This window comes from Motacilla alba, chromosome 2, assembly GCF_015832195.1.
Source record: "Motacilla alba alba isolate MOTALB_02 chromosome 2, Motacilla_alba_V1.0_pri, whole genome shotgun sequence".
Taxonomy (NCBI): Eukaryota; Metazoa; Chordata; class Aves; order Passeriformes; family Motacillidae; genus Motacilla; species Motacilla alba.
The window spans coordinates 130,154,509-130,180,840 of NC_052017.1; the positions used below are offsets into that span (position 1 = coordinate 130,154,509).

Genomic DNA, 26,332 nt, shown 5'->3' on the forward strand with positions numbered 1-26,332 from the left:
CATGTTTCTACATGAAATAGTACTGAAAAACCTGACAGAAAAAGAAAGACTTCCCAGCATGTTCTTGTCTGCCATAGAAAAAGACAGAGCTCAGTCTCTGAGTACTGACTCTGAGGTATGTGATTTGAAAAGATTTAAAATTGAGTTTTGTTACAGTGGAAAAAAAAAGTGGGCAATCTCAAATAATCTTTTGAAAGTACTAGAAGTATATAGAACCTATAATTTCTGTACGTAATACAGAATTCCTTAACTATTCTGCAGAATTGGAACACATCCTGATTTGGCTAAATTGCCTTAAATTTTTTACACTGTCACAGTTTTGAAATAAACCTATATTTACATAATTTTCAAGTAAATATGTGTTAGACTATTAAATCACATCTTGCAAAAGATGTACAGATGTCATATGTAGCATATGGGTCACTGGATTTTCTCTGTTTTAGTGTTATGCTTCTGGTTTGCTGTTCATGAAAAAAATAATAGAATTAATTTTCTGTATTAATTTCTAAGCAGTACTTAACCTGTGTTAGCCCGCAGAAGTGTTGTTGTGAGGTTAGAAGTATAGTATGAGTCTGTTTATGTGTAATGCATATTAGCAAGTGTATAGAAGTGGAAAAGACCCAGATACCCTTTTGGAAGCAAGATCTTGATGGTGCTTACCATTTTAGTGAAACTTGTGTTTTAAAGATTATAATATTATTTAAAATTTATGTTACTTTTTATTTCATTTTCACATGCAGAAGAATTGTAGTGGAATGTGGAATGGTTTCTGGTGATGGTCTAGTCTGGCTTCATGCCCAAAGCAAGTCCAGTTAGAATGGGTTGCTGCAGGGCTTGGCCAGCAAAGTGCTGAATAACTCCAAGGACTGAGACTCTACCACCTCTCTGGGCAGCCAGTTTAATACTTGATCACCCTCCAAATGATGAGAAACAACTTGCCCTGCTTGGAATTGTGCGGTTCAGATTTGTACCGTGAAAAGATGAGCGGCAGCAGACTCAGTCTGGCTCCCACTTCTCTCAGTGTGTACCCTCCCAGTATGTAGCTGTGGGCAGCAGTAGGATTGTCCTTCTCCAGGCTAGACAACCCTAATTTATCTCAATCTCCCCCAAGGGAGAGGACAGGAGTTTGCTTCTGTGCCCTGACCATCATGGTGGTCCCCTGTAGATCTGCTTCTAGAGTGTCTTGGAGATCCCTCAGCTGGGTGCAGTATTCCATACAGTGTCTCACAGGGAGCTAAGGGAGGAGAATAATTCTGCCCCTATATCCACCTTTGCTAGTACAGCCCAGCACACAGTTGACCTCTGCAGCAAGGACAAGCTGCTGGCTCATGGGCAGCTTGCTGCCCCCTGGGACCCTTGGATTGAAAAGCTGCTCTCGAGCGGTTTGGCTTTTAGTCTGCAGTTCCAGAGCATCTTTATCCTGGATACTCCAGCACTCAATGGTTACATCTGGATTTTACTGAGTTCCTGACAGCCCCTTTCTGCACCCCCTCAAGGACCCTATCAATAGCAGCCCTGCCCACCAGTGTATCGGTTCCTCTCCCTGGGTTGGTACTATCCACAGTTTCAATGAGAGTGTACCCTATCCCATCTTCAGTATGCATATTAAAACACCATGGACTTGTTACTGGTCCCTGAAGGATGCCACTAGTAACCAGTCATCAGCTGGACTTTGCACCTGATCACAGCCCTTTGAGCTCAGTGGTCTAGCCACTTTTTCACTGAGCTCCCACTATCCAGTTGATATCTCACAGTCTGTGAATGAGGAGACTGCCCATGTGAGGAGACCGTGTCAAAGGCCTTGCTAAAATGAACACATCCTGAATGTTGCTTCTAGTCTCGCCACAGGCAACCAACTGCTCAGCCATATGAGCACTGTCTGCTAGTGGGAAATAAGTTCCACTCCCCCAGTCCTTGCATCTTGCCATTTAAAATGCATTTTACAGAAATATGAATAGATATCTTTTAATGACTTGTAAAGGATATTAAGCTTATTGGTTTAGAAATGATAAAGGGTGAGAAAAAGCAAATTTTATAAAGGAAAAGGAAAAAATGGGGATGGAGAGCTCTTTGCAAGTTTGTGTAGTAGGTAATTTCAATCAGTTTGGATTTTAAAATTTTAATTCATAATATTCATTGGTTTTAAACAGTTTCTTGGTTTTTTTTTTTGTTTTGTTTCTATAGAACCCAGTTTTCTTTGTCTAACTTGGTTTTACAAAAGCAGAGGGACAGTATTTGTATAAATAGCCAAGTGATCTCCATGAGAACATTTTTTTCCCATAAAGTGTGCTTATGAGGCATTTTGGAGATCTTGCACATTGAATAGGATTTGTGTGTTGTAAAAAGAGTGTGTATTTTTTAAGGAGAAAACTATTTTGAATTTGGAAAGCCTAATGAACAAAGATTATCAACTCCACTTATTAGGAAAGATCAAAATAAACCTCATCTGTTATGTGTTCAGGTATTGGCAATTGTAATTTGCTCTAAACCTTGCAATAACGGTTTTAAATTGCAGTAGAAAATTAACTGAGGAAGTTGAATATAACTTTACTAGCCTAAGTGTCTTTAGCATGTTACTTATGACTTGCATAGTTCTAGAACTAACCATAGTGCTTCATAAAAACATTTCAGCTGGATCTGACGTGTCTGTCAAAAGTGAAAAAGTAGCCTGGTTGTGCAAAACTGTATTTGTTGCATTTACAGAACAACACCCCAAAACAGGACCTCTTGTTCAAATTCATGTTTTCTAGGCTTTACTTCTGATACAAGCCAGTGGGAAAAGATACTTTTGTAAATGACTTGTCTTACTTAAAAATCATCTCTCTAGATATATCATGAGTATTTTTAGTTTTCCACTACTGTGGCTATTGTTTGGACTCACTCTCATTAATGATAAAATGAATGGATGTTTAGCACTTTTAGAACGTAACTCTCTTCCCACCACCATTATGATTTTGACTTCAGCTTTTAAATGTTTGTCATCTGGTGTGAGGTGGATTTATGGGAGTGCAGTAATTTTAGTGCTTTTTGGCTGGGTGTCTCTGATGACATCACTGTGATCTAGACACAGTGTGTGACTCTAGTTGGTTCCAGTTTTAAATAGTTTCATAATTATGCTAGTTTTGGCAGTTTCCTTGGAACTTTCCCCATCTCTTTAATGAACATGTTTTACTTCTGGGCTTATGAGACAACCACATGTTTGAGAAATTAATAGTGTGCTCTTAAAGTTAACATTGAGCAGAAGTGTGCAGATACAGAAACCTTCTGGATATATGTGTACTTAGGAGCGTAGGTTTTTTTAAGTTCATGGCCACTCTTATTGTCTTCGAGTAATTGAAGAATACATTTGGCTTATAAAATACCAGTAACTGTTGTGAAAAATGGTGTCTATGTTCATGCTCAAAAAAACTCAAAACCAACCCTTGCAGCTCCCAAAAATATTTTTGATAATTGTGTATTGTAATGAAATGAATGGATGTTATTCCAGATAAAAAAAAATCCGCACCCTTTTTTCAAATGTCAGTCAGGTTGAATTCTTCTTAAGTGTAGGTGTACTCTGTTACTTCGTATGGATTAAATCACACAGGTATATTTCTGAGATAAATTTGTTTTGTGTTTTAGCACCATTTTGGAATACGTACATTTTTGCTTTTGTTGAGGTCCAGCTTGCTGTAAATGGTTTATAGCTGTTTTTCCATGACAACAGACTTGTAGCTCGGGGAAATATGAAGAGCTTATTGCATGTAATGTGTTTATTAATAAACTTATAATTGGTGTTTATTATACAATTTATTTAATATTGAGATTTGAGACTTAGTTTCAGAATTAGGGTTCTCCTCTCCTTTCCTTTAAAAAAAACAATCCCCCCTCAAAAGTGCTAGTGTTTATTCCTAGCTCTCTCAAAATGGTAAAAGCTTATACCACTCTAACCTAATCTTTGCTCATAATACTCAAAAATATTGCATAGATTTTGTGAAGTTTTGAGAACATATATTGAACATAATTATAGCAATATGTAGATAGAAAAGTTAGACTTGAATGTAATCAGGCTTGAAAGAGTTAACACTTGAGAAAAAGAACTTCCCCATTCCCTTCTCCCCCCTTCTCTTTATTTTGTAGCTGACATAAATATTAAAAGTGAAGTGTAATGCGATCCTATCAGACCAAGTCATTAAATAGTTGCAGCACAGCATTCTGAAGAAGGAAATGTGGTGATTGAGCTTGAGCTTTTCTTCAAGTTCAAAACATAAATAGTTGTGTAGTGTCTTACCTGAAAAAATGCTTCTGTACTACATGTGAACTGATTTCCAAGAAAGAGTATATCTAAAAGTTATTTAAAACATTTTAGCGTAAGAATGTGTGATCTAAGTTTTTTCAGTAAACTGGAGAGGAAGGAGAGTTGAGCTCTGCTGATTACAAAATATATGTTAAGGAAGAGGCTTCCATCATGCTGGACTTAATGAAAGCTTGAAGCTCTTGCTTTATCTCTGTCAGGTATGCTATAAAGAGAAAGGTGGTTTTCTACTGAAATTGCTCCACAGTTCTATGTCCAGGGAGAGTCTTCAGGAGACTTGCATTCCTTGATAAAAAGTATCAGAAGTTAGTCAGAGATGAGAAAACAAACAAATGCCCTCTAAACAGAGCTGATTCTCAACACCCGTTATGGGGTTTTTATGCACTGGAATGAAAATTCCCTATATGACTAAAATTGCCAAATAACCATAAAACAAAAAGCATCCAACAGCTTGCTTTTCAATACTATGTTAGTAACTGGAAAGTCTCAAATCCTTTATGGTAACTCATCCTTCTTTCAGAAGCTATCATCTGGTCTTCTAATATATGAATATGTCTGTCTTATGCAATTACCCCAAATGAGTTAAAGCTTCTACCTTAACCTTATTTTTCCCTCAACTAAGATTTTAATGCTCTTCTTTTTCATTTCTTAGTGAAATGGTCTTTTCATTTTATCAGAGAATTTCCCTGTTTTGTTGTTCCATGTACAGAGTGGAAGGAAAAAAATTTCTTCAGTTACTTTTGAAGTAAACTTGCATTTGAAGTGTATCATTGCATGTATTAATTTTTTAATGGGAAGCAAAATCCACATCAAAAAGCAAGTAATGTGAAGATTCCCTTTTGTGATTTCTCTGAGGTTATTAGAAATACCAGGCAGCACGTGGAGAAACACATGATCTGTCCTGCATAAAAACCCAGCACAGTTTAAGCTGCTTGATTTTTTGTGTTAAGAGGACTTAAGAATATAATAATTCATACTGTGTTACTTGACATTTGTTCCCCAAAGCTTCTTTTTGTGAAAAAATTGTGTGATATGATGAGTGGCATGACCCAGAAAGTATTTTTCACTTTTTCTGCAAGAGACTATGTCTATCAAACTAATTTGGCTTAGGTCAAAAGCTGTGTTTGCATCCTCTTTTACCTGTACTTTTAATACATTTACAAGAATATTTGCACTACTTCTCATGGCTTTCTTACACCTGAGCCTTGTATTTAAACTGTCATTCTGGAATGTAATGGGAATACTACTGGTGTATTTAAAATCCTAGATTCAGCTAATTAAGATTTTCCTGTGTCTGCAAATCTCATCTTGAAAGGCTTGTATCACATTCTGGAATTATGAGCCATGCTTCTGCTTCTGAATTCCTTATGTTGAATGAACTGCATAGAAGCTCAAGAGGAGCAGGTGCCCTCAGTTCATTTATCTTTTCTGGGGTCTTGTTTTACTGTTATAGAAGTCTGCAAAAATATTTTGCTTTATGAATCAGTTTCAATTAGTGGTATTAGGAAGGATGTGAGTCTGACATCTTGGAACCATCTGAGGTGGTTTCATGAGTAGGCATAAAAGCTCATGCAATTAGGTAGTTTCTCATTCTTGTTTTGCTAATCTGCTGGGCTCTGTCTCTGAAGGAATGTTTCAGCAGAAATGGAGCTAGAAGAAATATGTTTAGTTGGAATAAATATTTAAATGCCAGGTTTCTGTTTTAAACCAAAGTTAGTGAAAGTATTCATTTAATGTTGTCCAGCTTGTTTTGTGTCAACTTCTGTAGTACAGGATTGAGTTGATGGAAAAACAGTAACAGAAATTACAGAACCTTTACAAGTTCTCCCCACATTTATTTTCTTTCTGTTTGGTTGACTTCATTGCTTTCTTTTCCTCTAGCAGGAAGACCACGAAAGTTGTGGTTCCAGTTCCACAAACCGCAGTACCACAGAAAGCTTGAAATCAGCAGTAAAAGCACGACGGGTTCAGCAGTCTGCTGCTTCTCCTGACCCTGATTTACCTCCAGGTAATCCGTCGTTTCAGAAACTGGTGATGTATTTTTGTGTAACTTAAATACAGAAATTTATTCAGATGACCACAGTGTTTAAGTTAGATTATTATGGTTTTGTCTACCTACAAATCACAAAGGTTAGTGAAATACTTGTATGTTAGAAAATAGAACCAAACCACAATAAAATGTGGCTTAAGGCTGATAACCATTCTTTCCATTTTATCAAATTCTTAAATTCACATAACTCATTTATAGTTCAAGGTATCATCATAGAATCATATAATGATTTGGATTGAAGAGACCTTAAAAATCATCTAGTTCCAACCCCCAGCTATGCGGAGGGACACCTTTCACTCAACCAGGTTGCTCAAAGCCCCATCCAGTCTGGCCTTGAAAAAAACTTTTCTAGGCATCCTGTTCCAGTGCCTCAAAGTAAAGAATGTTGTTCCATTATCTAATCTAAACCTGCCCTCTTTCAGTTTAAAACAATTATCCTATGTCCTATCTGTACATGCCTGTGTGAAAAGTCCCTGTCCAGCTTTCTTATAGACTCCTTCTAGGTAGTGGAAGACTGCTATAAGATTTTTCTGGAGACTTCTCTTTTTCAGGCTGAAAAACCCCAAACTCTCTCATTTTCTATTAATGTTTTTTATTGAGCCCTGTATCTACTTGTGGAGATTGTCACCAGTTTGTTTTTTTTTTTTTTCCTGAATATGGAATTTCAATGTGAATGTGAAATTTGGATGCTGAACTTGGAGAAATTTTATGGTATAAAAATGCCTAAGGAACTATGTATCTGATTACTCTTGCCTCTGTGTTTGGATATGAGGTGATTCATGCAGAAAAGTAAAATTGGAGAGTACTGGAATGAATTGCAGCTTGCTGCCTTGGGTCATGTAATTTTAGATAGGTAAAAGATGTGATAGTTTTGTGTGAGGCTTCCTTGCTGTCTTTTGTTAACAGAAACTTTATACTTGACTTGAATCAAAGACAATATTGACATTTAGTGCGTGTAATAGATGTGCTACATGGTATCATCTTGCTTTGAAATGGTTACTTGGGGAGCCAGGGCTGGAGGGGCTCTTAGAGATTAGTGATCCAATGAACTCCAGGGGCTTGGAATTGGGGGAAACCGTGTCCTACCATGGACAGCGCTTCAGCCGTGGCAGCTCTGTGGAATTTGGTTCTTTGGGTCACATCTGCAAACAACAAAGTCAAAAACTACTCAAAAATTGTATTAATATATTCTTTCAGTGACATTTGCAGGAGTTTTAAAGTTGGCTCCTTATGGTGAAATTGTATCAGTACAGTTGTATTAATTTTTGTAAATTATGGAGTTGTAAATACATGGGGGCTTTGATTTTGGTTTTGAGTGGAGAAATAGCACTGTTTAGTATAGATTTACCAAAGATTTAATTTGCACATCCTGAATTTTAGTAAGATGTGGAGTCTTCTGCTTAGTGTTTTGTTTTGGTTTTATTCTTCGTTCTTGGAGGATGTGTGTATCATATTAGTGCTGTATTTTTATAAAGATTTATTTGTCCTTTTCTTTTAGTGTCCTTGGAGATTAATCTCCAGAGGCAAAGTTTAGCTAAAAAGGTAGCTTTGGCAACAACAGACTTCTGCTAAACTTAAACTGTTTAGATGTGTCTGCTCCGATGGTATTGATTCTATGACTACAGAGATACAAAATTTTTGGAGTGTTGGATTTGAAATTGCATTTGTAGCACTTAATGCTCATTTCAGCCTCCTGGGTTCTGGACAATTTGAAAAAACACACTCGTGGACTTTATGTTGCACCTCAGGAAAGAATTTAGCCCTACAGATTTTTTGGTGGCTTTATTCACTTACCATAGAACACCTATCTTTCAGTGGCAAAGATGCCCTTAGTGTTATTAGAAATCACAGGAGTGTAAGTAGCCTTTACCTGCTTTTCCCCATTTGTATTTAAAACAAAACCCTTTTGAAAAAAAAACCCCAAACATGAAAAAAATACAAACCCTTTATTATACATAAACTTGCTAATGTTTTTATTATTTTGTTTTGAATTGTAGGATTTACAATTTCTTAAAAGACTGTTCCTCACATGTGAAAATCTGCTTCTAGTGTATTTGAAGTTAAACTTAGTCAGGAAGCTGGTTTTTGTATAATACTTACAACAATATACTGTACCACTAGCTTGGAAATATCTCCATAGACGGTTTTTAAGTTTTTAGCAAATCCATGACCCCTGTTTTTGTTTTTTTTTTTTTTTTTTGAAAGATAGGACTGTGCTTCTTCTCTTAATGCACTCAGTCAAAAGGACATACAGATGAAAATGGTGTTGCTCTTTTCCTGAAAGACCCTTGACAGCAAAATACTGAAAAAACTTTGGACCTGTGGAGAGACAGCTTCACTTTTTTCAATGAAATCAGTAGCTTGCTTTAAACTCATAGTTAAATAACTAGTTACAATTTTATAGTAGCTAGTTAAATAGTCTGCAAAAAAAAATTTCTATGCTGAAATTAGGAAAAGGAGCTAAATGCCTTGTGCTGCTTTCTATTTATTTACAGGCTGGTTTACATCACTCTAGTGACGAATATGGGTCTCCTATGCCCCTTAATTATTGAAATAATAAATCTGGTTTTCTGAGTTCATATAAACTAAAAATGTTATCGTTTGAAGGAGTCAGTGAGAAAATCCTTAAAAAGAGGCTATTCCCATTTTTTTTCAGTAGTTTTAGATTGATATGCAGAAAAAGCCAATTCAGATTATGTTAGAAATCTTGAAGTATTAAGCTCTGAAAACATTGAATTTGACTGTATTTCTGTATTTCCTCTTTCTGGTCATTGATGACTTTGAATCCTGAAAAAACAAAAAATGTCCTGTGTCAGCTGGGCAAATTTTTAGTTGTGAAACTCAAGAAAATCACTTATGTAATGGTAAAACTTTCCACATACCCTAAAGTGAAAAGTTATATATAAGTGTGAAAAAGATGAATACCTAGAAAAAGCAGAGTAGAATGAAAGTAGCAACTTATGTGTTTTCCTTGGTATCTGACAATGTTTTGATGTTCATTTTAATTTTTAGTTTGAATTAAAATTGTTGACATAAAGGAGTTTTATTTAATGCAAGCTTCAGAAAACTGCTCTTGAAGGCTGTGGGTTTAGGCCTCTATCATTAGCTAGCTTTTTTCAGCACAGTCACCAAACTAGAACACTCAATAGTGTCTATTAAGTATATTTTTAGATGTGTGTAATGTGATAAATTTGAAAACAGAGAAATTTTAAGACTTGCTTTTTTTCTAGCACAAGTGAGTTGGGTCCACAGTTAGGTTCAGTATACATGAAAGACAGGAATATGGGTAGTATATAGTTTCTTTACAATATTGTTAAAAATATGAGTGTTTGCCACATATTGTGAATTCCCAGGTGAGATTATTTTTCCAATAACATAACGTCTAAAAACATGTAAATGGTAAAAAACACGTAAATGGATTTGTTCCCCACAGGCTTCAGTGCAGGTGGTTACTATTTGGGTTGTTGACAGAAATTGGTTTTGATACATCTCAGAGGGGTCTTTCTGAACAAGAAGTGGATATATTAGGCTTTAGAATGAGAAAGTGCCAGGTGTGTTAACGCTTAGTTAACTTATAAAAAAACTGAGAGAGCACCTAGGCATAATATATGCACACTTGAAAAGTAACCTAGCAGCTGGTGTTCACTTTTCCAAACCTATTTCTAAATATCTCTCAAGTAAAAAAGTAATTGTTAAAATTCTTTGTCTACAGTAATCCATAGTGTTCTGTTTTCCTAATTAGTTTGAAAGTTAATTAGTTTCGTATGCTCCATTGTATTCATAGTTTTCAACATGTTTTTTAATGGTGTCTTGCATTTCTAGGATACTGATTGACTTAACAACTACACAGAATGTTAGAGTTTTAAGTCATGTTAATTTTTCGGTAAAAATGATACATAGTGTGTTTAAATTTTGATTTTTAAGAGTGCAAGTTGAAAATAATAAATATATTGAAATAATGAATTTTTTTACTAAATAAACGAGTTTATCATGTCTCCCTTATCATTGCCAAAAATTTGTTTTAATTTATAGGTTATGTTCAGAGTTTGATTAGGCGTGTTGTAAATAATGTCAACATTGTGATCAACAATCTCATATTGAAGTATGTGGAGGATGATATTGTTCTCTCAGTCAATATCACTTCTGCAGAATGCTATACAGTGGATGAATTTTGGGATCGAGCATTTATGGACATCTCTGGTGAGTTGATATGTTTTGGTTTTATGTATCACTGTGGAGGCACTCTTAAATTCATACAGAAATTATTAAGTCTCATAAATATGTCTTTTTATCAGAAGTAAGACAATTTATGTCTGTTTTGATTTCCCATCAGTTTTTTCTCTTGTCCTTACCTTAATTCTGATAAGCCAACTGCAATAATATAGACTGATTGATACTACATCCTTTTATGATCACAGATAATCGTACAAGATGTGTTGTCCTCTGCCCACTCTTGCCATCCTGTGATGGTGTTTGAATTAGTGCTTGCTGCTGGCAGTGAGTGCTTAGGCAAGTTTTGTGAGTGAGCAGTAGCACATTAAGACATTCCATTGCACTTGTTTGTGATGATCTTATAACTCTGAACAGGCTGGCAAGAGAGGCAGTAAAATGCACTCACAGTAGTAAGCACAGCATACCAGTTGCAAGACATGATTCATTTCACTTCACATTTTCAGGGGAAGAAAGCCCCCAACTTCTGGCTCTTTATCTTGGTCTTCAGTGTTTGAATGTTTCAGTACTTGAATTGCCACCTGTAGGTCTAGGTGCTCTTACTGACATTGGCTAGAGGTGGAACTGGGGCACAGTAACTGTGCTAAGATCACACAGATGATTTCAGGTAGAGTGTGGAATTCAATTAATGTTTTCCTGAACCTATTTTTTTGTTCTGGCTAAAATAATTACAAACTAATATGACAAAATCACAAAATATATTTTTACTTTAAGATCACTATAAAAGCTCTTGTTTCTTTTGGAAGGTTCAAAAGAAGACTTTGGGGGATAATATGCAAAACTATTTCTGTGAGAATAATGAGAATGATAGTAATTGTATGCTTCCACATGAAACAGTACTCTTCTTTTATAAAAAGAGCTAAGTTACAGCAGACAGGGTGAAAATTTTTATTGGGTGTAAGTAATTTGTCCTCACTTCCTATGCATTCAAGCATAAAAAGCCTGACACAGGAAATGATCCTCTTCAGTCACATAAGCAAGTACTTTGCTTTAGTACTTCCATACTTTGATTCTCTTCAGTCACATAAGCAAGTACTTTGATTTAAATAATGACTAAAAAACTGTGTTGTATTGCTTTCTTCTAGTTAAGAACCTGTATGCACAACTTCTTGTATGTAGTATGTTTTTTTAACCTATACACTTCTTTTAAAAGCCACTGATTTGGTACTGAGGAAGATGATCAACTTTTCTGACTGCACAGTGTGTCTTGATAAGAGAAATGCTAGTGGTAAAATTGAATTTTACCAGGAACCTCTGCTGTACAAGTGCTCCTTCAGGACTCGTCTACATTTTACTTATGATAACCTCAACTCCAAAATGCCATCAATTATTAAAGTAAGTATCCAAAAGGATTATTTTTGCAACTCACTTGTGAAATTTTGAGGCTTTTCAAAATATTCTTAAAAATTTTAAGTAAAATTAAAAGCTTATACTGTTGTGTTTTGCTAAAGAAATTTTTAAATTGTATTTTGTTCATATGGTGCAGTTAGTTTATGTACAGAAGCAGAACCTAGGTAAGGAAGTTATGCTTTCTAATATTTTCATTTTTTCCTGGAGTTTAAAAAAACCCCATAATTGTAAGAGGGGAAAGAATTTCTGCAGATAATCTGTTAAAAACCCCTGGTGGTATACTTTATGGTGTCTGCAATAAGATGGAAAGGATTTTTTTTTTTGCCTTAAGTTATTGTTTCAAATGTAGCTCCAACTCTTATGAATAACAAGAAGCATCAATGGATTGACACTCTGCAGTGAACCATGTGAGATGGATTAGCAAGCCAAACTCAGCTCCTAGTGAGCAGGGGCAAAACAATATTATTATTATTATTATTATTATTAGGTCATCAGGATTCAGTTTTTTAAAGACTGCCTAAAATATTTAGCCAATGATTGCTGTTTTTTCATAGGGCTGAAGCAAAAAGAACTGTTATTAGTAAATATAATAACTTCATTAATGGAATTAAATTTAATCTGAGGATACTAAAATCCTTTTAAAAGCCTCCGTTGCAAATGGTATTACTGTAGCTTCAGCTCCCTGAAGGGTTGCTTTCTGAAGGACATTAGTTTTCCAGCTCAGGACAAAAGCCAGCAGTGCTCCAACTTTCTCTCCGAATCTGTGAGGTTCTTGCTAATGTGAACTTTAATACTATATGTTATTAACTTACTAAAGCATGTCTGATTTTAAGTCTTGAGAGGAGGTTTCCAGGACATGTGCCCTTTTGGTTTCTTTGTAAGGGCTAGAACACTTTAATAATCTAAATAATTTTGATTACTATGTCCATTGCTAAGTTTTGGCTAAACTAATCTTAAGGAGTTTTAATGGAGTTAAAACTTCTCAAAGCAGGACTGTTCTTAAGTGCTTGGATATGCTTTTGTATGCTTTTGAACTGGGAACACTCAGCTCCTACTTCTAGTTTTAGAATGAAAATAATGTACATGGGTGAAGGTGACAAATCACACGTAAATGATGAGAGTTGTAAGCTTTTTATTGCTGTTCTTGTGAAATTCATCGTGAAATGAGGCAACCATGAGGCAGGTGAGCTGATATGGGCTAGGGATGTGAGTTCTGCCTCCACCTCTTTGTAGCAGCACTGTCCTCTCGGTAATCTAAATCCACTCACTGTGTTGACACTGTATTGGAATCTAACTTCACACAAAGATTATAGTTTTCCTCCAGTTTTAGGGAGATGAATCAATCTTCTGAGGGGCAGCTGAATTCCACTGATAGTGAAATTATGTTCATTGCCTACAGTGCTGCTTAGTATTCCTGTCCTCCACTAGGACATATGCTCTTTGTGTGCCTTTAAAGAGGCTTCTGGCAAAGCAATCCTTTTTTTCCCTTCCACATCTTAAGAGATTTACTCCTTATCCATCCTGTTGTTCTTCTGCACAGAAAAGGTTTGCTATTAACAACTTTAAATCAACTGGCCACGGAAAATTGGTGTGCAAGGATTAATTTTTAATTTCCAAAATGTATCTTAAGAGCTTACATGGTTTTTTCTTTCAGAGAATTAAAAAAATAGCATATTTCTGACACCTGACATATTTCATCTTGTCTGTGTAAACAGCTGATGTAATGTTATTACTCATTCTCTATGGCTTGGACTAAGACTTCCTTAATTTGCACATATGAAAGCATTATCATCTATTTATACAAATACTGATTTTACTACTATAATTCTATTTACCCATGGGTGTGCTATACTGTTTAAAAGTAATTTTTCATGGTTTTTGAATTGGATTTCATTAAGGCCAACACTGATATGTAATTACTTTTAATTTCCATTATTTTCACCTGCAACATTTAGAAACTGGACCTGGAGTTGAAAATACATTTAATGTTAGACAGTAGTTTTGGTGCAATAATTTTATTTTATACAGTTCTTACTTAATGAAAGGTACCTTTCTTATCTTGTTTGACTTTGATATTATCGAATCATCACATACTCAAAATATTTGAAGTATTTAGCTGTTCTACAGCTAAAGTTTTTAAAGAAGGATAAGTTTTCATGCCAGAAATTTTAGTCTTTGCAAAGCTTTCTTTCATTTAGTGAAAGGTCCCTTAACTGCACGTTTGAAACAGAATATTCAGAGGAACCTGTTTTCTGCACTGCAGTTGGAATTAATTCTTCCCCATTACTTGGCCAATGTTTAGAGTGGGAAAGAATCAAAATGAAGGACCTTGTATTTAAAAACCAGTATATCTAGAATTTATCTAGATATACTATTTAGATATCTAGGTTTTCTAGAGCATGCAGAGATTTTAAAGAAACTCTATAATGAAAATAAAGTTAGAGCATTGTAAGAGCATTTATTAAATGCTCTTACATCACTTAGATTTGAGAAAGTTCTTCAGCAATAACTTTAAAAAACAAATACATAAATGTTTCTGTGTGTGTAAAACATGTTACACTTAAATTTTCAGCTGAAGATCTTGTGTGACAACCCAAGTGAATGTTTTTGGTGGTCATTTGTCTTCTGTTGTATTGCAAATCTTGTTTTTGTAAATAAAATTCCCATACCAAATGAATACAGAGTTGTATGGTTTAAAACTGGGCTTTACTGATGACAGAGCTTTGCTATTATTTGTTTTTGTTCTCTTTTCATGTTACAGATTCACACGTTAGTTGAAAGTTTGAAACTTTCAATCTCTGATCAGCAGCTTCCTATGTTTATACGTATAATGCAGCTTGGGATTGCTCTGTATTATGGAGAAATAGGCAACTTCAAAGATGGGGAAAGTGAAGATTTGATTTGCCACACTAAAGATATGTTGGGAAATATCACAGGTGAGTACAGCTTTTAATTTGTAACAAGAAATGTTGAAAACATTAATTTCTTTGCCTTTTGCACATGTAAGTATCCAAGTCTAGTTCTTGCCAAGTATCTTGTCAGTCTGCAGTTTGCTAGAGGCATTGTGCTGGGTAAGGATGCAGTGCTTTAACATGCTTAATGTTATGTTCTATAATTCTAATGATCTTAATTAAACTGAGGTTAAATATGACCTAAGAAGACCATTTTGGGAGTTATGACACTGTAGGGTACTTTAGATTTGTCTGGCAGTATATCATGCAACATGGCACCTTTCCATAAGCAAGTTTGAAACTGGCAGCAGCCACATTTGAGCTAAGTAAGAGGAAAGCCAAAGTATGCTTCTTAATTTCTTTGAAAATGGTTATTGAGAGTAGATGTATCAGAACTTGTTCTAAGCAAGGAAATATTACTTTGCACTGTTTCCCATAGTTACAGTCCTTTTACCTTGTCTGGTCTCAATTGCTTTTTATTTTCATATGACATTCCTTCTTCTGTGTGATCTTTTGTGATAACTTAGTGCAACAGGATCTTTTCATGAGCATTGCACTGATGAGGGGTGAATTTTCTTTGTGTGATTGCTTCCCATTTGCTGCTTCTCAGGCACATAGGGTGGTGACTCTTGGGGCGAATCTGTGCAGGGCCTGGAGCTGTAATCAATGATCTTTGTGGGTCCTATCCAACTCAGCTTATTCTGCGATTCTGTGAATTTATTTAGAAATTTGTATTTTAATTTTAATCTCCTCAAGACAAAAGTTTTGGTTATCTTTCCAATGTCGTATTTGAAGCTGGGGGAATAGGATGAGAAATTTACCTCACCTAGAAAATTGTTCATTTGAAGGTGACATAGCTCTCTTAAACTAGGCTTAAATTTATAATATTACAGCAGTTTAAAGCTATGCATAAGCTACTAAATTAATTAATTTTGTTCTGTTGAAGAAATATACCATTTAATTTGCATTAGGAGACTTCGATTTTTTTTAAATTCTGTGCTGCTGTCTTCTCTGGTTTCAGAGAAAGTGATAAATGATGGGTAAATGACAGCAGTGGAAAATTTTTTTCCAAATATGGCCTCCACTGTTGTTTGGCACAGATGACTCTTTCACTCTTATTTCAGATGTAGAATCCTCTGTCACGTTACTGCTGTGTAGAACTGAGAAAACAAATAAGATATCTGTAAATAGTTTTCTCTTGTTGTCTCTAAAGTTGGGTTTTCTGCACTAGAGACTCTGCATTGCAAACATGAGCTGATTTTGTGTTTGCACAAGATATATCATTAGAAGTAATTAAATTCTGGAAATATTGGCTCAATATTCTGCTGAGACTTTAAAAGCATACAAGTTTACAAAAATTGTTAGTGTGTATTTTAATAACTTTCTCTATCTAACCAATGATTTGTACTATTTACAGGAGAAAGTGTTAGGAAGTTTTCTCTGAAACACTGCATTACCCTTCCTTTCAGACAGAGGACTGTCTCTGTATCATGAATATCTTTCTTTTGTTAGTATGAAATTTCCCCCAGATTTGGCTAAGTGGCCATAGAGGATTAGAATGTATTTAGAGTTGCTTGAATTTTGTGGCTGCATTCCTGGAGTCAGTAAGGCAACTAGGGCCTTTTGGATACAGGAAAGACACAGAAAGAATAGGGAAATCATATGAGTCAATATGAGAACAGCTGGGATGGGTAAGCAATGACTTCCAGATGAAAAAATATAAGGATGGGAGACACAGTAACTGGGATGAGAAAACTGGAAGGACGCTTTAACTGTGGAAGAGGACAGAAGTCAGCAGAGCTATGCGGGTTTTACTCGGCTTCTTTTGGTTAAGGTGTGAAATGGGTGGTGATACAAATATAGTTTAAGCAAAGATTAATGTTAAAAGGCATCTGCCTACAAGTACTCAGTCTCTTTTGCATCTAGAATTAAATTTGAGAGTCTTACATCCAAGTATGTGTAAAATCTTTGGCAGTCCATCTCGTCATCCCTGTTTTAATGTATGCCTTCAGGAAGGTTGAATTGCAATTGCTGTTGGTCAGTCTCATTTGCATTCTTTTGAACAACAGTCCGTATGACTTCCTAGCTTTTCACAAGACAGCCGTCTAAAAAAGAAATAATATAATGTCGCTCTGCATTGTTATACACAAGATTTTCAGAAGGGTCAGTGATAAGACTAAGATTGCAAAAGAAATCTCCAGTTTCCTACACAGCTCTTGTTCAATTATGCTGTGCTCTAACTTAATTATATGATAATATGTATTTGATAGAACTATCTCCTTCAAAACACAAGACAGATGGCAGTTGTTGGGTGGCCAAGGCAGAGATGTAGAGGCAGTTTTAGAAGCCCATTTATTTCTTTACTGCAAAATATTTTGCCACACACAGGCTAAAATGGTCATGACATTTATGCTTGTTTCCAGTGTCTTAGTTATCAATTTGTAGTAGCTTCCTTGGTTTATAGCAGACAAATTGTGAATAAGAAAATGAATTTTAATGTATGCATTATTTAGTGACACAAGAATGAACAACTACATCTCTGTTCTTGAAGCATGTACTCAGCTTCTTCACTCATACAGTTTCATGGTTGATTCAATGAGATGAAGATTCATGCTATTGCCAGCAGGGATGCTTTCCTTCCTTCTTCCTCTAGTGCCAGCACTTGTATTCATGTAGCCACAGGCTAGGCTGGATCAACCATACCTGGCTGAAAACATACACAGACAGAGAAAGAAAGAAATAAGTACCAAGAGAGTATTTTTCTACTGGGTTAATTCCAGATTTATGTTGAGAGATAACAGTTTCCAGAATCCTATTACAAATAAATATCTCAAACGCTTTAAAAGAAAGTAAATTTCTGAAGGTCAGACTTGATTTGAGCATGCAAGCAGTGAGATGCAGTCACACTGCACTCTTGTAATGTGTAAAAAATGTATTTCTTAACTGGAATCACTGCCCTGCATTATGGAGCAAGACTGTTCCCAGTGTGAACTCGTATGAATGGCTAGAAAAAAAGTGGCTTTAGAAACCTGATGCAAGGTAACATTTTGTCCTTTAACAAACTCAGGTAAGTAACACAGGGGTTTTGTCATGATGTTTCATTGTCCAATATGTTTACGGGCAATGAAGTCATTAGTGTAGCTAGTTAAAAGTAAAGACACTTTGTATTTCCCAAGTACATACTCTCCTTCATGTATTCCTTGTTGTAAATGAATTTACATTGTATTTGTGTTTGTAGTGTTTAAAGGATGTTGTATGCTGTTTATAAGGCTGATGTACATTTTTTCTTAAGTTTGGTGATTGTATAGTGGCTGTAGTAGTTTTAATTTAGTGATAGAAAATAGATACAGCTTCCTCTTTCTATTTCTGTCTCACAGTATGTAGATAGAGGAGCTAGAGTAAAAGGGTGTTTTCCAAAATATTAAAAACTATGACAATCCAGACTATTACTTGGCATATTTTTCTGTTATCTGTGTGTACTTCAAAAAGGGGTATGCTAAATGATGGCTGAAATTTGTGGCTAGGTAGACCAAATGTTATGCATGACTCAGGTTCTGCAGCTCCATTTTTTTCAGTTTTTGCCAGGCTTTCCAGCATTTCTTTTGTGCTTGCCAACAGCAGTCTGTACTAAACTACTTGAGTCATGATTAGTATCAATTTTTTTTCTTCTACAGCTGACAGTTCTTCCTCTTGGCTTTTTCTAAGATTTTATGTGCACCTCTTCTGTATTTGCTGTGTTTCAAGATTTGCCTCTGGATTTAAATCTGATCCTTGAGATTTGGGTGAAGAGAGCAGAAAGGGAGCTTGCGCTGCCTTTGTGGGAGGAGGTGCCCTTGCCTCTTAAGCATGTGCAGAGAATTCTCAGAAGTGTTTTTTATTCCTCTTTCTTCAGTTATGCAAGTAAAAATAGAGTAAAAGGCTAAAGACTAATTAGACTAAACAGTAAAAGGTCTAAAACTTGTAAAAATGGGATCTCTGAGTTTGAAAATACGTGAATAGAATTGGAATATGGCTATTTCTGTTCTCAGTTAAATGATTCATTGAGCATAACATTCACTTTCAGGAGCAGTACTACATCCTGTACTACCTATAGTAATTCTGAAGTATTTAATAGCCCTCATGAGTCCCATAAGAGTGGTGATGAAACCAGATAAAAGCTATTTGTGCTCTTTGTACATGCATTACATTACCTACCTGTTTGGATCATGAGTCTTGGACTTGAATCTTTGGGGAAGTTCTTGTTTTGCTCTGCATGCTATCTGTACTGATTTTTACAGACGACCAACATTTTGACTTTTGACTCACAGATGGATACCAGCTTTTTTGAGCATAGATTAACTTGTAGTTAGTTATGTAGTAGCATAGATTAACTTGAAGTACTTTTGAATTTAATTTTAAAATTCAAAACTACAAGATCATAATATCATTATTTAGTCAGATTTAATTTTGCAGCTTTAGAAGGTCTTTAGTGGAAGCAGTCTTGAAAACTTGTGGTATAGATGGCAAATTCTGGTCTCACTGCAGATGTATGATACTAAAACTATGGCAAAAACCCTTAATATTTTTTGGAGGAAAATGTTAATTGCTTCGAAACTCATATTCAGTAATTTAAAATTTGTACTGACTTCCTATGATTATAAGCCAAGTATCAGTGAATGCTGTGTGGAATACAGTCCAAGATAAATTTCACATACCATAAAATTGAATTTAAGAAATAAATTTTTAAGTATGGTTTATCTGAAATTTAGCTTGGTTTTTGTTTTAAAAGGCACAGAAGATGAAGCAAGCTCAGTAATGCAATATCCTACACAGTACATTAGTCAAGATCCTTATTTCCATCAAGATGATGACCAGCAACAAGGATGGGTTTCTTGGGCTTGGTCTTTTGTTCCTGCTATAGTGAGTTATGATGATGAAGAGAATGATTCTGGTGGAATTGGTGATGGAACAGCAGAACAGCAGAAGTCTCAGTCCCTCAAGGATCCTATAATTTCAGTTGGGTTTTACTGTACAAAGGCAACAGTGACTTTTAAGGTAAATATTTCTCTGTGTCATAAAGGATTCATTTGACTTATTGAGGAAGTGCATAAAGATTTTAACTGAGCATTCAAATACTGTTTGATTCAAGACAAATATTGTTGGTATTATGAGGGGAGTATTAAGTTAATGAATAACAAGAAATGTGAAAGCTGAAAATTCTCCCTCCATCATACTGGACTGATAATGGCAATGTGAGTAGTATTTGTTATTTGAGCTAGGATTTGAGTGTGACCTTTATAATGTTCAAAGGAAACCACTTAATTTACTTAGTATAGTATTTTTAATGGGAAAAAAAGCCTGAAAGCTTTTTGAATGTTCACTGCAGTATTCTATCAATCTAATGTTTATACAAATATGTATTTCTTTTTAAAAGCCCCTGTAATTTAGAGCTAGAATTGGAGGAATTTTTTGACACTACTCTTTTTTTTGGACTATTGTATGTGAAAATACCAATTTAACTTGATAATGTGGAATTCATTTTCCATAGGTTGAAATTGTACTGAAGGAAAAAAAGGTAAATAGTATATATAGGCTGAGCTATAAACAGTATATGTAGAAAAAATATTTAATATTAGCTCTAAGCACAGCTGGAAATGGTTGCTGGCCTTCTAATATTTTGTAAGATTGCGGAAGGGAATATGGAGAGTCTGACTAAGATATTGAGATGTACTGACAGAAATTAGAAATTAAGGTATTGAATTAGCAGAATACTTGTAACATGTCAAACTGTTTGCAAGCAATTCTATGTGCATAACTACACCAAGTGGCTTTTGGCTGTACAATTAAGCATGTATGAAATCAAGGTCAGAACTTTGCCACAGAGTAATTTAGGGTGATTTTTATGACTTTTAGCCTTTCACATTAACTGCAAGACTTCTGTAACTCTTATACAAAAATTATGTGCCTGATTATACCCAGTACCATCAGGAGCTCTCTGTCCCCTTTTTGCCTGTTTGGCTTGACGTCTGTGCGCAAGAATGTTTTATGGGGCTTTATGCCTAATTTAGCTATTTTTGTTTGGTGGTGTAGAAGGGCATTTAGCTGCTCAGCAAATGCCAGAAAGGGTGAGACAAGTGACTTTGGAAGCTGTAGATATTCTGTGGAGATGCTGATGTTTTAAGCCTTCAGCCTCCTGAAAAATTTGGTTGAAAAATTTGAAGATATCAACAACGTTCAATCATTCAGTCGTGTTCTTTTGTGTTGATCTGCTTCAGCTCTCATTAAAAGAGGCTAAAAATAAATAATATAATTTTTTTCCCCTCCATTAATTATATTCCTGGGACACCACTTGAAATGTGAACAAGCCACTAAAGTTCAAATTTCTCATTTATCATGGCTCAGCATCTTCTTTTACACTATGTCATACAGTAATAATTTTGTCCTCTTATTCCTCATGCAAGAAAACTCATTAAAAATAATATGAACTTATTTTTTGAACGTGTGTTTTGCTGGAGAGGGGTTTTCCTAAGGCTTCATTTGCAAATTCACACATTTTATCTTAGGAAGTAATTAAAAACTACTCAAAATGTAACATTTTGCATTCTAGAAATTTTAAATGTGAAGTGATGTATGATGCTAATATGGTGACAGGAGGAAAACAGAATTCATTGTTCTGCTTGCATGCAAAGAGTGTATGGAATTAATTTGTGGTTCATATTTTGGTTAAAAAATAAGGTCAAGTTTCTGCATTAACATTTTGAATAGTTGATATCATTCCAGCTAAAAATCATGCCAAATTAAATGTACCGTTTTCTAATAATGGTGAAAACTATTCTTGTAATTTCTGAGTCCTTTTAATCAATTAATTGCTTTTCCTCTGCAATAATTGCACACAGGTGAAGGGTGATCAGTGACTTTTTTCATCCAATTTTCCTGGACATTCGGATTACAAAATTTTAAATTGAAACAGCATCCATGTGTATCCAGTCTTGAAAACAAAGAGTGTGTAGATATTCTTTTTTAAAAATTAGAATTTGAAGTATTTAAGCTGTTCACCATAAACTAACTTGCGTTTTTCATGCTGAATGTAATATATTCAATATAGAGTGCCTCTTTTTACTTGTTTTTCTTAGCTGTAGGTTATGTGCTTTTTAACCTGTGCACATTTTCCCATTTTGAATTTTTATATCAAAATCATGCAAGAAATATAAATGCATGTTGCTCTTGATTGCCATGACATGAAACAAAAATTTGTATGGTTATAATCAAAAAATGTGTCTATAATATAATGATGTTTAATTTTTTTCTGGGAAGAATAAATCAAGTATTAATGGATTTTTACAGCAGTTTATAAGCTTATTTGGTATTTGTAGTGCAGCTGTGTATCTGTTTCATCTTTTCACACAGTTTCTCTTTAGATAAGCAAACTGAAAATGCTATAGTGGATTTTAAACATTCTGTTATAGCATATTTCAAACAGAAGTTGAACATGAGACATTCTGATATGGATAATGTGCTACAGCTGTTTAATTGCACCTGTTTCCTGACAGTTAATGTATTTTTGCCCATAGTTTACTTTGTCTTTATCAGTTCTGTGTATGAATGACCATGCTGTTGTTAAATACTAATATTGACTTTTATAAGGTGTTTATCCTGTTGTCCTGTAGCTCACTGAAATGCAAGCTGAAAGTAGTTATTACAGCCCTCAGAAAGTAAAATCCAAAGAAGTTTTATGCTGGGAACAAGAAGGAACAACAGTTGAGGTAATTTTATATTGACAGGGCTTTTTTGGATACATTTTAAACAAATAGTTGCCAGTAAAATATTTTAAAATTATTTAATTGCCGATCTTTCATTTTCTGTCATATTGTGTTTGTTGTAATAATCATGTGGGTATTAAGTCTCTAAACTGTGCTGTAGTGATTTAACTCTATAGTAATGCCTTCCTTTCAAGTGCCCTGTATGATTGCTATTTATTAAAACTCTAAATATATAAACTAAGCATATTTTGCTTTGTTTTTGTCCATCTTCTCTATTTCTTGTGGAGTAGAAGGCTTAAAAATTTATCACTTTTTTTTTCTTTTTCCTCACTAGGTCCTTATGAAAGGTGAACTTTTTTTTGATTGCCAAATAGGTTTTGTTGGTTGCCAAGCTATGTGCCTTAAAGGAATTATGGGAGTTAAAGATTTTGAAGAGAATATGAACAGGAGTGATGAAGTGAGTATGTTGAAATATCAGTTGATTTGCTCAGTAAGTAATTTTGTTATCCTTTATTAAAATATCTGATTGCAAAAATTGAAAAGACTGCTGTTAGCAGCTGTGATTTTTGGATATTACTGTGATACAGAAGTCAGTGTCCATTCCTTAGAGTTGAAAAGTCAAATATCTCAGATTGAGAAGATTCAGATTACAAAAAATCTTTTTGGACAGTAACTTGTTTCCTTTGTGATTTTATATAACAAATTAAAGTATATTTGAAAATCTTTGAAAGTACTTAACCAAAGATTGGAAGGGAAAAAATGGGAACACTGTATGGTGAAATAATAGAAATGTGGCACAAATACTGAATGAATGGCTTACCTCACTTTTCAGTAAGATTGAGAGCAGTATGATGTGAAGCAGTTAGACAGTATTAATTTTTGTATTTTAAATAGATGCAAATCTTCAGTTGTTTAAGAAAATATCAGGTGTCATTATGAACTGTAGCAGGCGCAGGCCCTGCGAACCTGCCTTGGCGTTCAGAGGCAGAATGCTGAGTCAGGATGACTGAACAATAGGAGCCCCTCTCTCCCGCTCTCGGACCCTTGCTTATCTCTCTGTAAGGCTATAGGTCACTTTCCTTTAACCCTTACCATTGGACAATTCTCAATCCTCCCTTGCCCTATATAAACCCCTGTTTCTGCCTGGCTCATTGGAGCTGCTGTCCCTGAGACCCTTCGAGACACTCCGTGGAAGAGCTACGAAGAAGACCAATAAAGACACCGTCTTGGAACCTCATACAGCGCTCTCCTCTCTTTCCTGGTCTTCCGAGTATCTGCTGCGTGCCCCAGCCAAGCCTAGCAAGCCCATGAGCTGAAATCACTCATGAGCTGATAATCACTGAGCTGTATATCACTAAAGGCTTGCTAAGGTGTAGGCTGGAGGCACTGCCAGAGCTTGGGCTGTCTAGCCCCCCTCAGAGCTATGCTATCCGGCTTTGATGCAGCTCCTGGGTACACCCCGTAGCCCAGCCAGCGGCATTAATGAACTACTTCAAAATTATTTAATGAAATATTGCATGAAATTCTAAATTCAATAATGATGATTTTTAGTTGATGTGTAGATAGGGTAATGCCCTAAAGTGTTGGAGAACAGCGACTATTAGTTATGTTTTAGTAAAAACAAATAATACAGCCAAGAAGAGACCTGTTAACTTGATGTTAGTGCTCTGTGAAGTCTTGTGAAGTGTTCCAAAAAGGAAAATAAGGAATATGAAAGAAAATTAGTGCCTGTATTTAAATTGAATATCTCCTTATCTGGAAAATCAGATACTGTATTATGATAGATATGATGGGGCAGCTTCTTAGCTTTCCCCTGTGAGAGCATCATGGCTTGGCACCCATCTCAGGTGTTGTGTGTGCAGAGCAGAAAACAAGAAGATATCATGACACAACTGCTGAGCATGACATGTTTGGGATTTTAGGGATGCAGTGGGACACACTACATAACTGGTGTGTGTTATGGTTACACAGAGGCTTTTCCAGGAGAGGCTGGGGAGGCAAGGATGAGCCAACTGTAAAAATGCTGTGCTGGCCTTGTTAAGGACAAGGGAGATGTGGCTGGGGATGTGAGGGTGGACAGCCACCTCGTCTGTGGCAACTGAGATTGTCAGGTTTAAAACCTTGAGAGAATTGATTTTTTTAGACTAAGGTGAGTAAGACAGTTTCACAGAATCATAAAATAGTCTGTGTTGGAATGAACCCAGAAAAAAAAATCAAGTCTACCTCTTAAGTGAGTAGCCCATATAGGGATTGAACCCACAACTGTGACATTATTAGCCCCATGCTCTGACCAACTGAGATAATTTCCTTTAAGTTAGTTAGTAAGGGACATTTGGGGTTTTGTTCTTACTCATTTTTCTGCCACTGTCTAACCCAGGAATTTAGGAAAGTATCTGCTTTATGACAGTGTTGATGATACTCCTTGCCTGTGTACTGCTGTGGTTGTGGGATTGGTCCTTTCATAAAGGTTCTGGCTCTGCCTGTGATTGAGAATAGATAGTTGGAAAAAAATAAATCTCCTAAATAAATTTTTGGATTAATAACTCTTGTTAGGAAAGTTGTATTGGTTTCAGAAGGGCAGAAGTCTGGGAGGAGGCGTGTTAAAATCTAGGTGAATAAAGAATGATAATGTAGCAATGAGGTCATACATGGAAATAACTGATTACCTTGAAGATGATGAATACAGCATCTGAAAGGATTGGGCAGCCAGAAATGGAGTGTGCAGTGACAAGTTTGTATACAGAAGAGGATTGGGGCAAGATTTGGAATGATGATGATCTGAGGTTATTTGTTGTTAAAATGCAACTAATATGCTCTGTATCATGAGTTGTATAATATTCATTGGTTCAGGCAATTTTTACGGATTTGAAGATGGGGAAGGAGTGGACAGGAACTTGTGTTACACAAAAGAAATGAATTTCATTGTTTCATATTCATTCATTATGCACCGTGTTCTTGAGGGTTACTCCTGTGTGTGTCACATTTGTATTATGACAGAATTGAAACTGCTCTGTTAACTTGGCTGCATTTTTGTCTTCCCCTGCCTCACTTTCTACTGCCTCATGAAGGAAGCGTGCTTCTTTAATTGTGGAGAAAATTTGAGTGTGAAAGGAATGACGTACCTTACCAATTCACTATTTGATTACAGAAGTCCAGAAAATAATAGTATACGTGCAGAATTTATATTGGATGCAGCTCATCATAAGGTCAGAGAATTACATTTTCTTATTAAAATTTTTTCCAATGCTCTCTAATGGATTTCTTATAATTATTTAGATCTGTGTACTATAGAGGACTGAATTCTCTTTGCTTTTGCACATTTAACTGAATCTTACTTTGCAGCTGGCCAAAAAAAAAAGTAAAATCTGTTCGTGTTAAAAACAAGACACCCACAAAAACCGAGCCAAAAAAAGAGCCAAACTGAAAAAACATGTCCAAAAGAAACCTCAAACTCCCCTCCTGCCCCAAAAACTGAATTAATGTCATAGTTTCCAAAAGCAGTAACCACAGAACACTTTAAGAGGAAAAGAGACATCTGAGAGAATACTAGCAAAAGTCAAGCTTTACCAGCATGTATTTTAAACCCAAACAGTAAATAGTCTATGGTCTTCAAAATAAGAAGTGCTGTCAGATTTGGACAGTATTAATTCTATTGTTTGCATTCAATATTGGTTTACTTAGAGAAAATTTTGCTAATTCTGCCTTTTGTAGAGACAAA

At 35.4% G+C, this 26,332-nt stretch overlaps 1 protein-coding gene across 11 annotated transcripts in view; it reads left to right on the plus strand.

Annotated features, from left to right (window-relative positions):
* The window catches only part of VPS13B (vacuolar protein sorting 13 homolog B), a 427,964-nt gene that overhangs the window by 35,822 nt on the left and 365,810 nt on the right, over nucleotides 1-26,332 (plus strand). For 8 of the 11 annotated variants that reach the window (XM_038130163.1, XM_038130155.1, XM_038130158.1 and 5 more), the window contains exons 4-11: nucleotides 6,176-6,302; nucleotides 10,377-10,544; nucleotides 11,728-11,909; nucleotides 14,686-14,860; nucleotides 19,644-19,909; nucleotides 22,522-22,617; nucleotides 22,949-23,071; nucleotides 25,683-25,820. In XM_038130163.1, the coding sequence (XP_037986091.1) occupies nucleotides 6,176-6,302; nucleotides 10,377-10,544; nucleotides 11,728-11,909; nucleotides 14,686-14,860; nucleotides 19,644-19,909; nucleotides 22,522-22,617; nucleotides 22,949-23,071; nucleotides 25,683-25,820 (1,275 nt within the window). The remainder of the gene's footprint in view (nucleotides 1-6,175; nucleotides 6,303-10,376; nucleotides 10,545-11,727; nucleotides 11,910-14,685; nucleotides 14,861-19,643; nucleotides 19,910-22,521; nucleotides 22,618-22,948; nucleotides 23,072-25,682; nucleotides 25,821-26,332) is intronic. The other 3 variants (XM_038130164.1, XM_038130160.1, XM_038130162.1) reach the window with 1 other exon arrangement.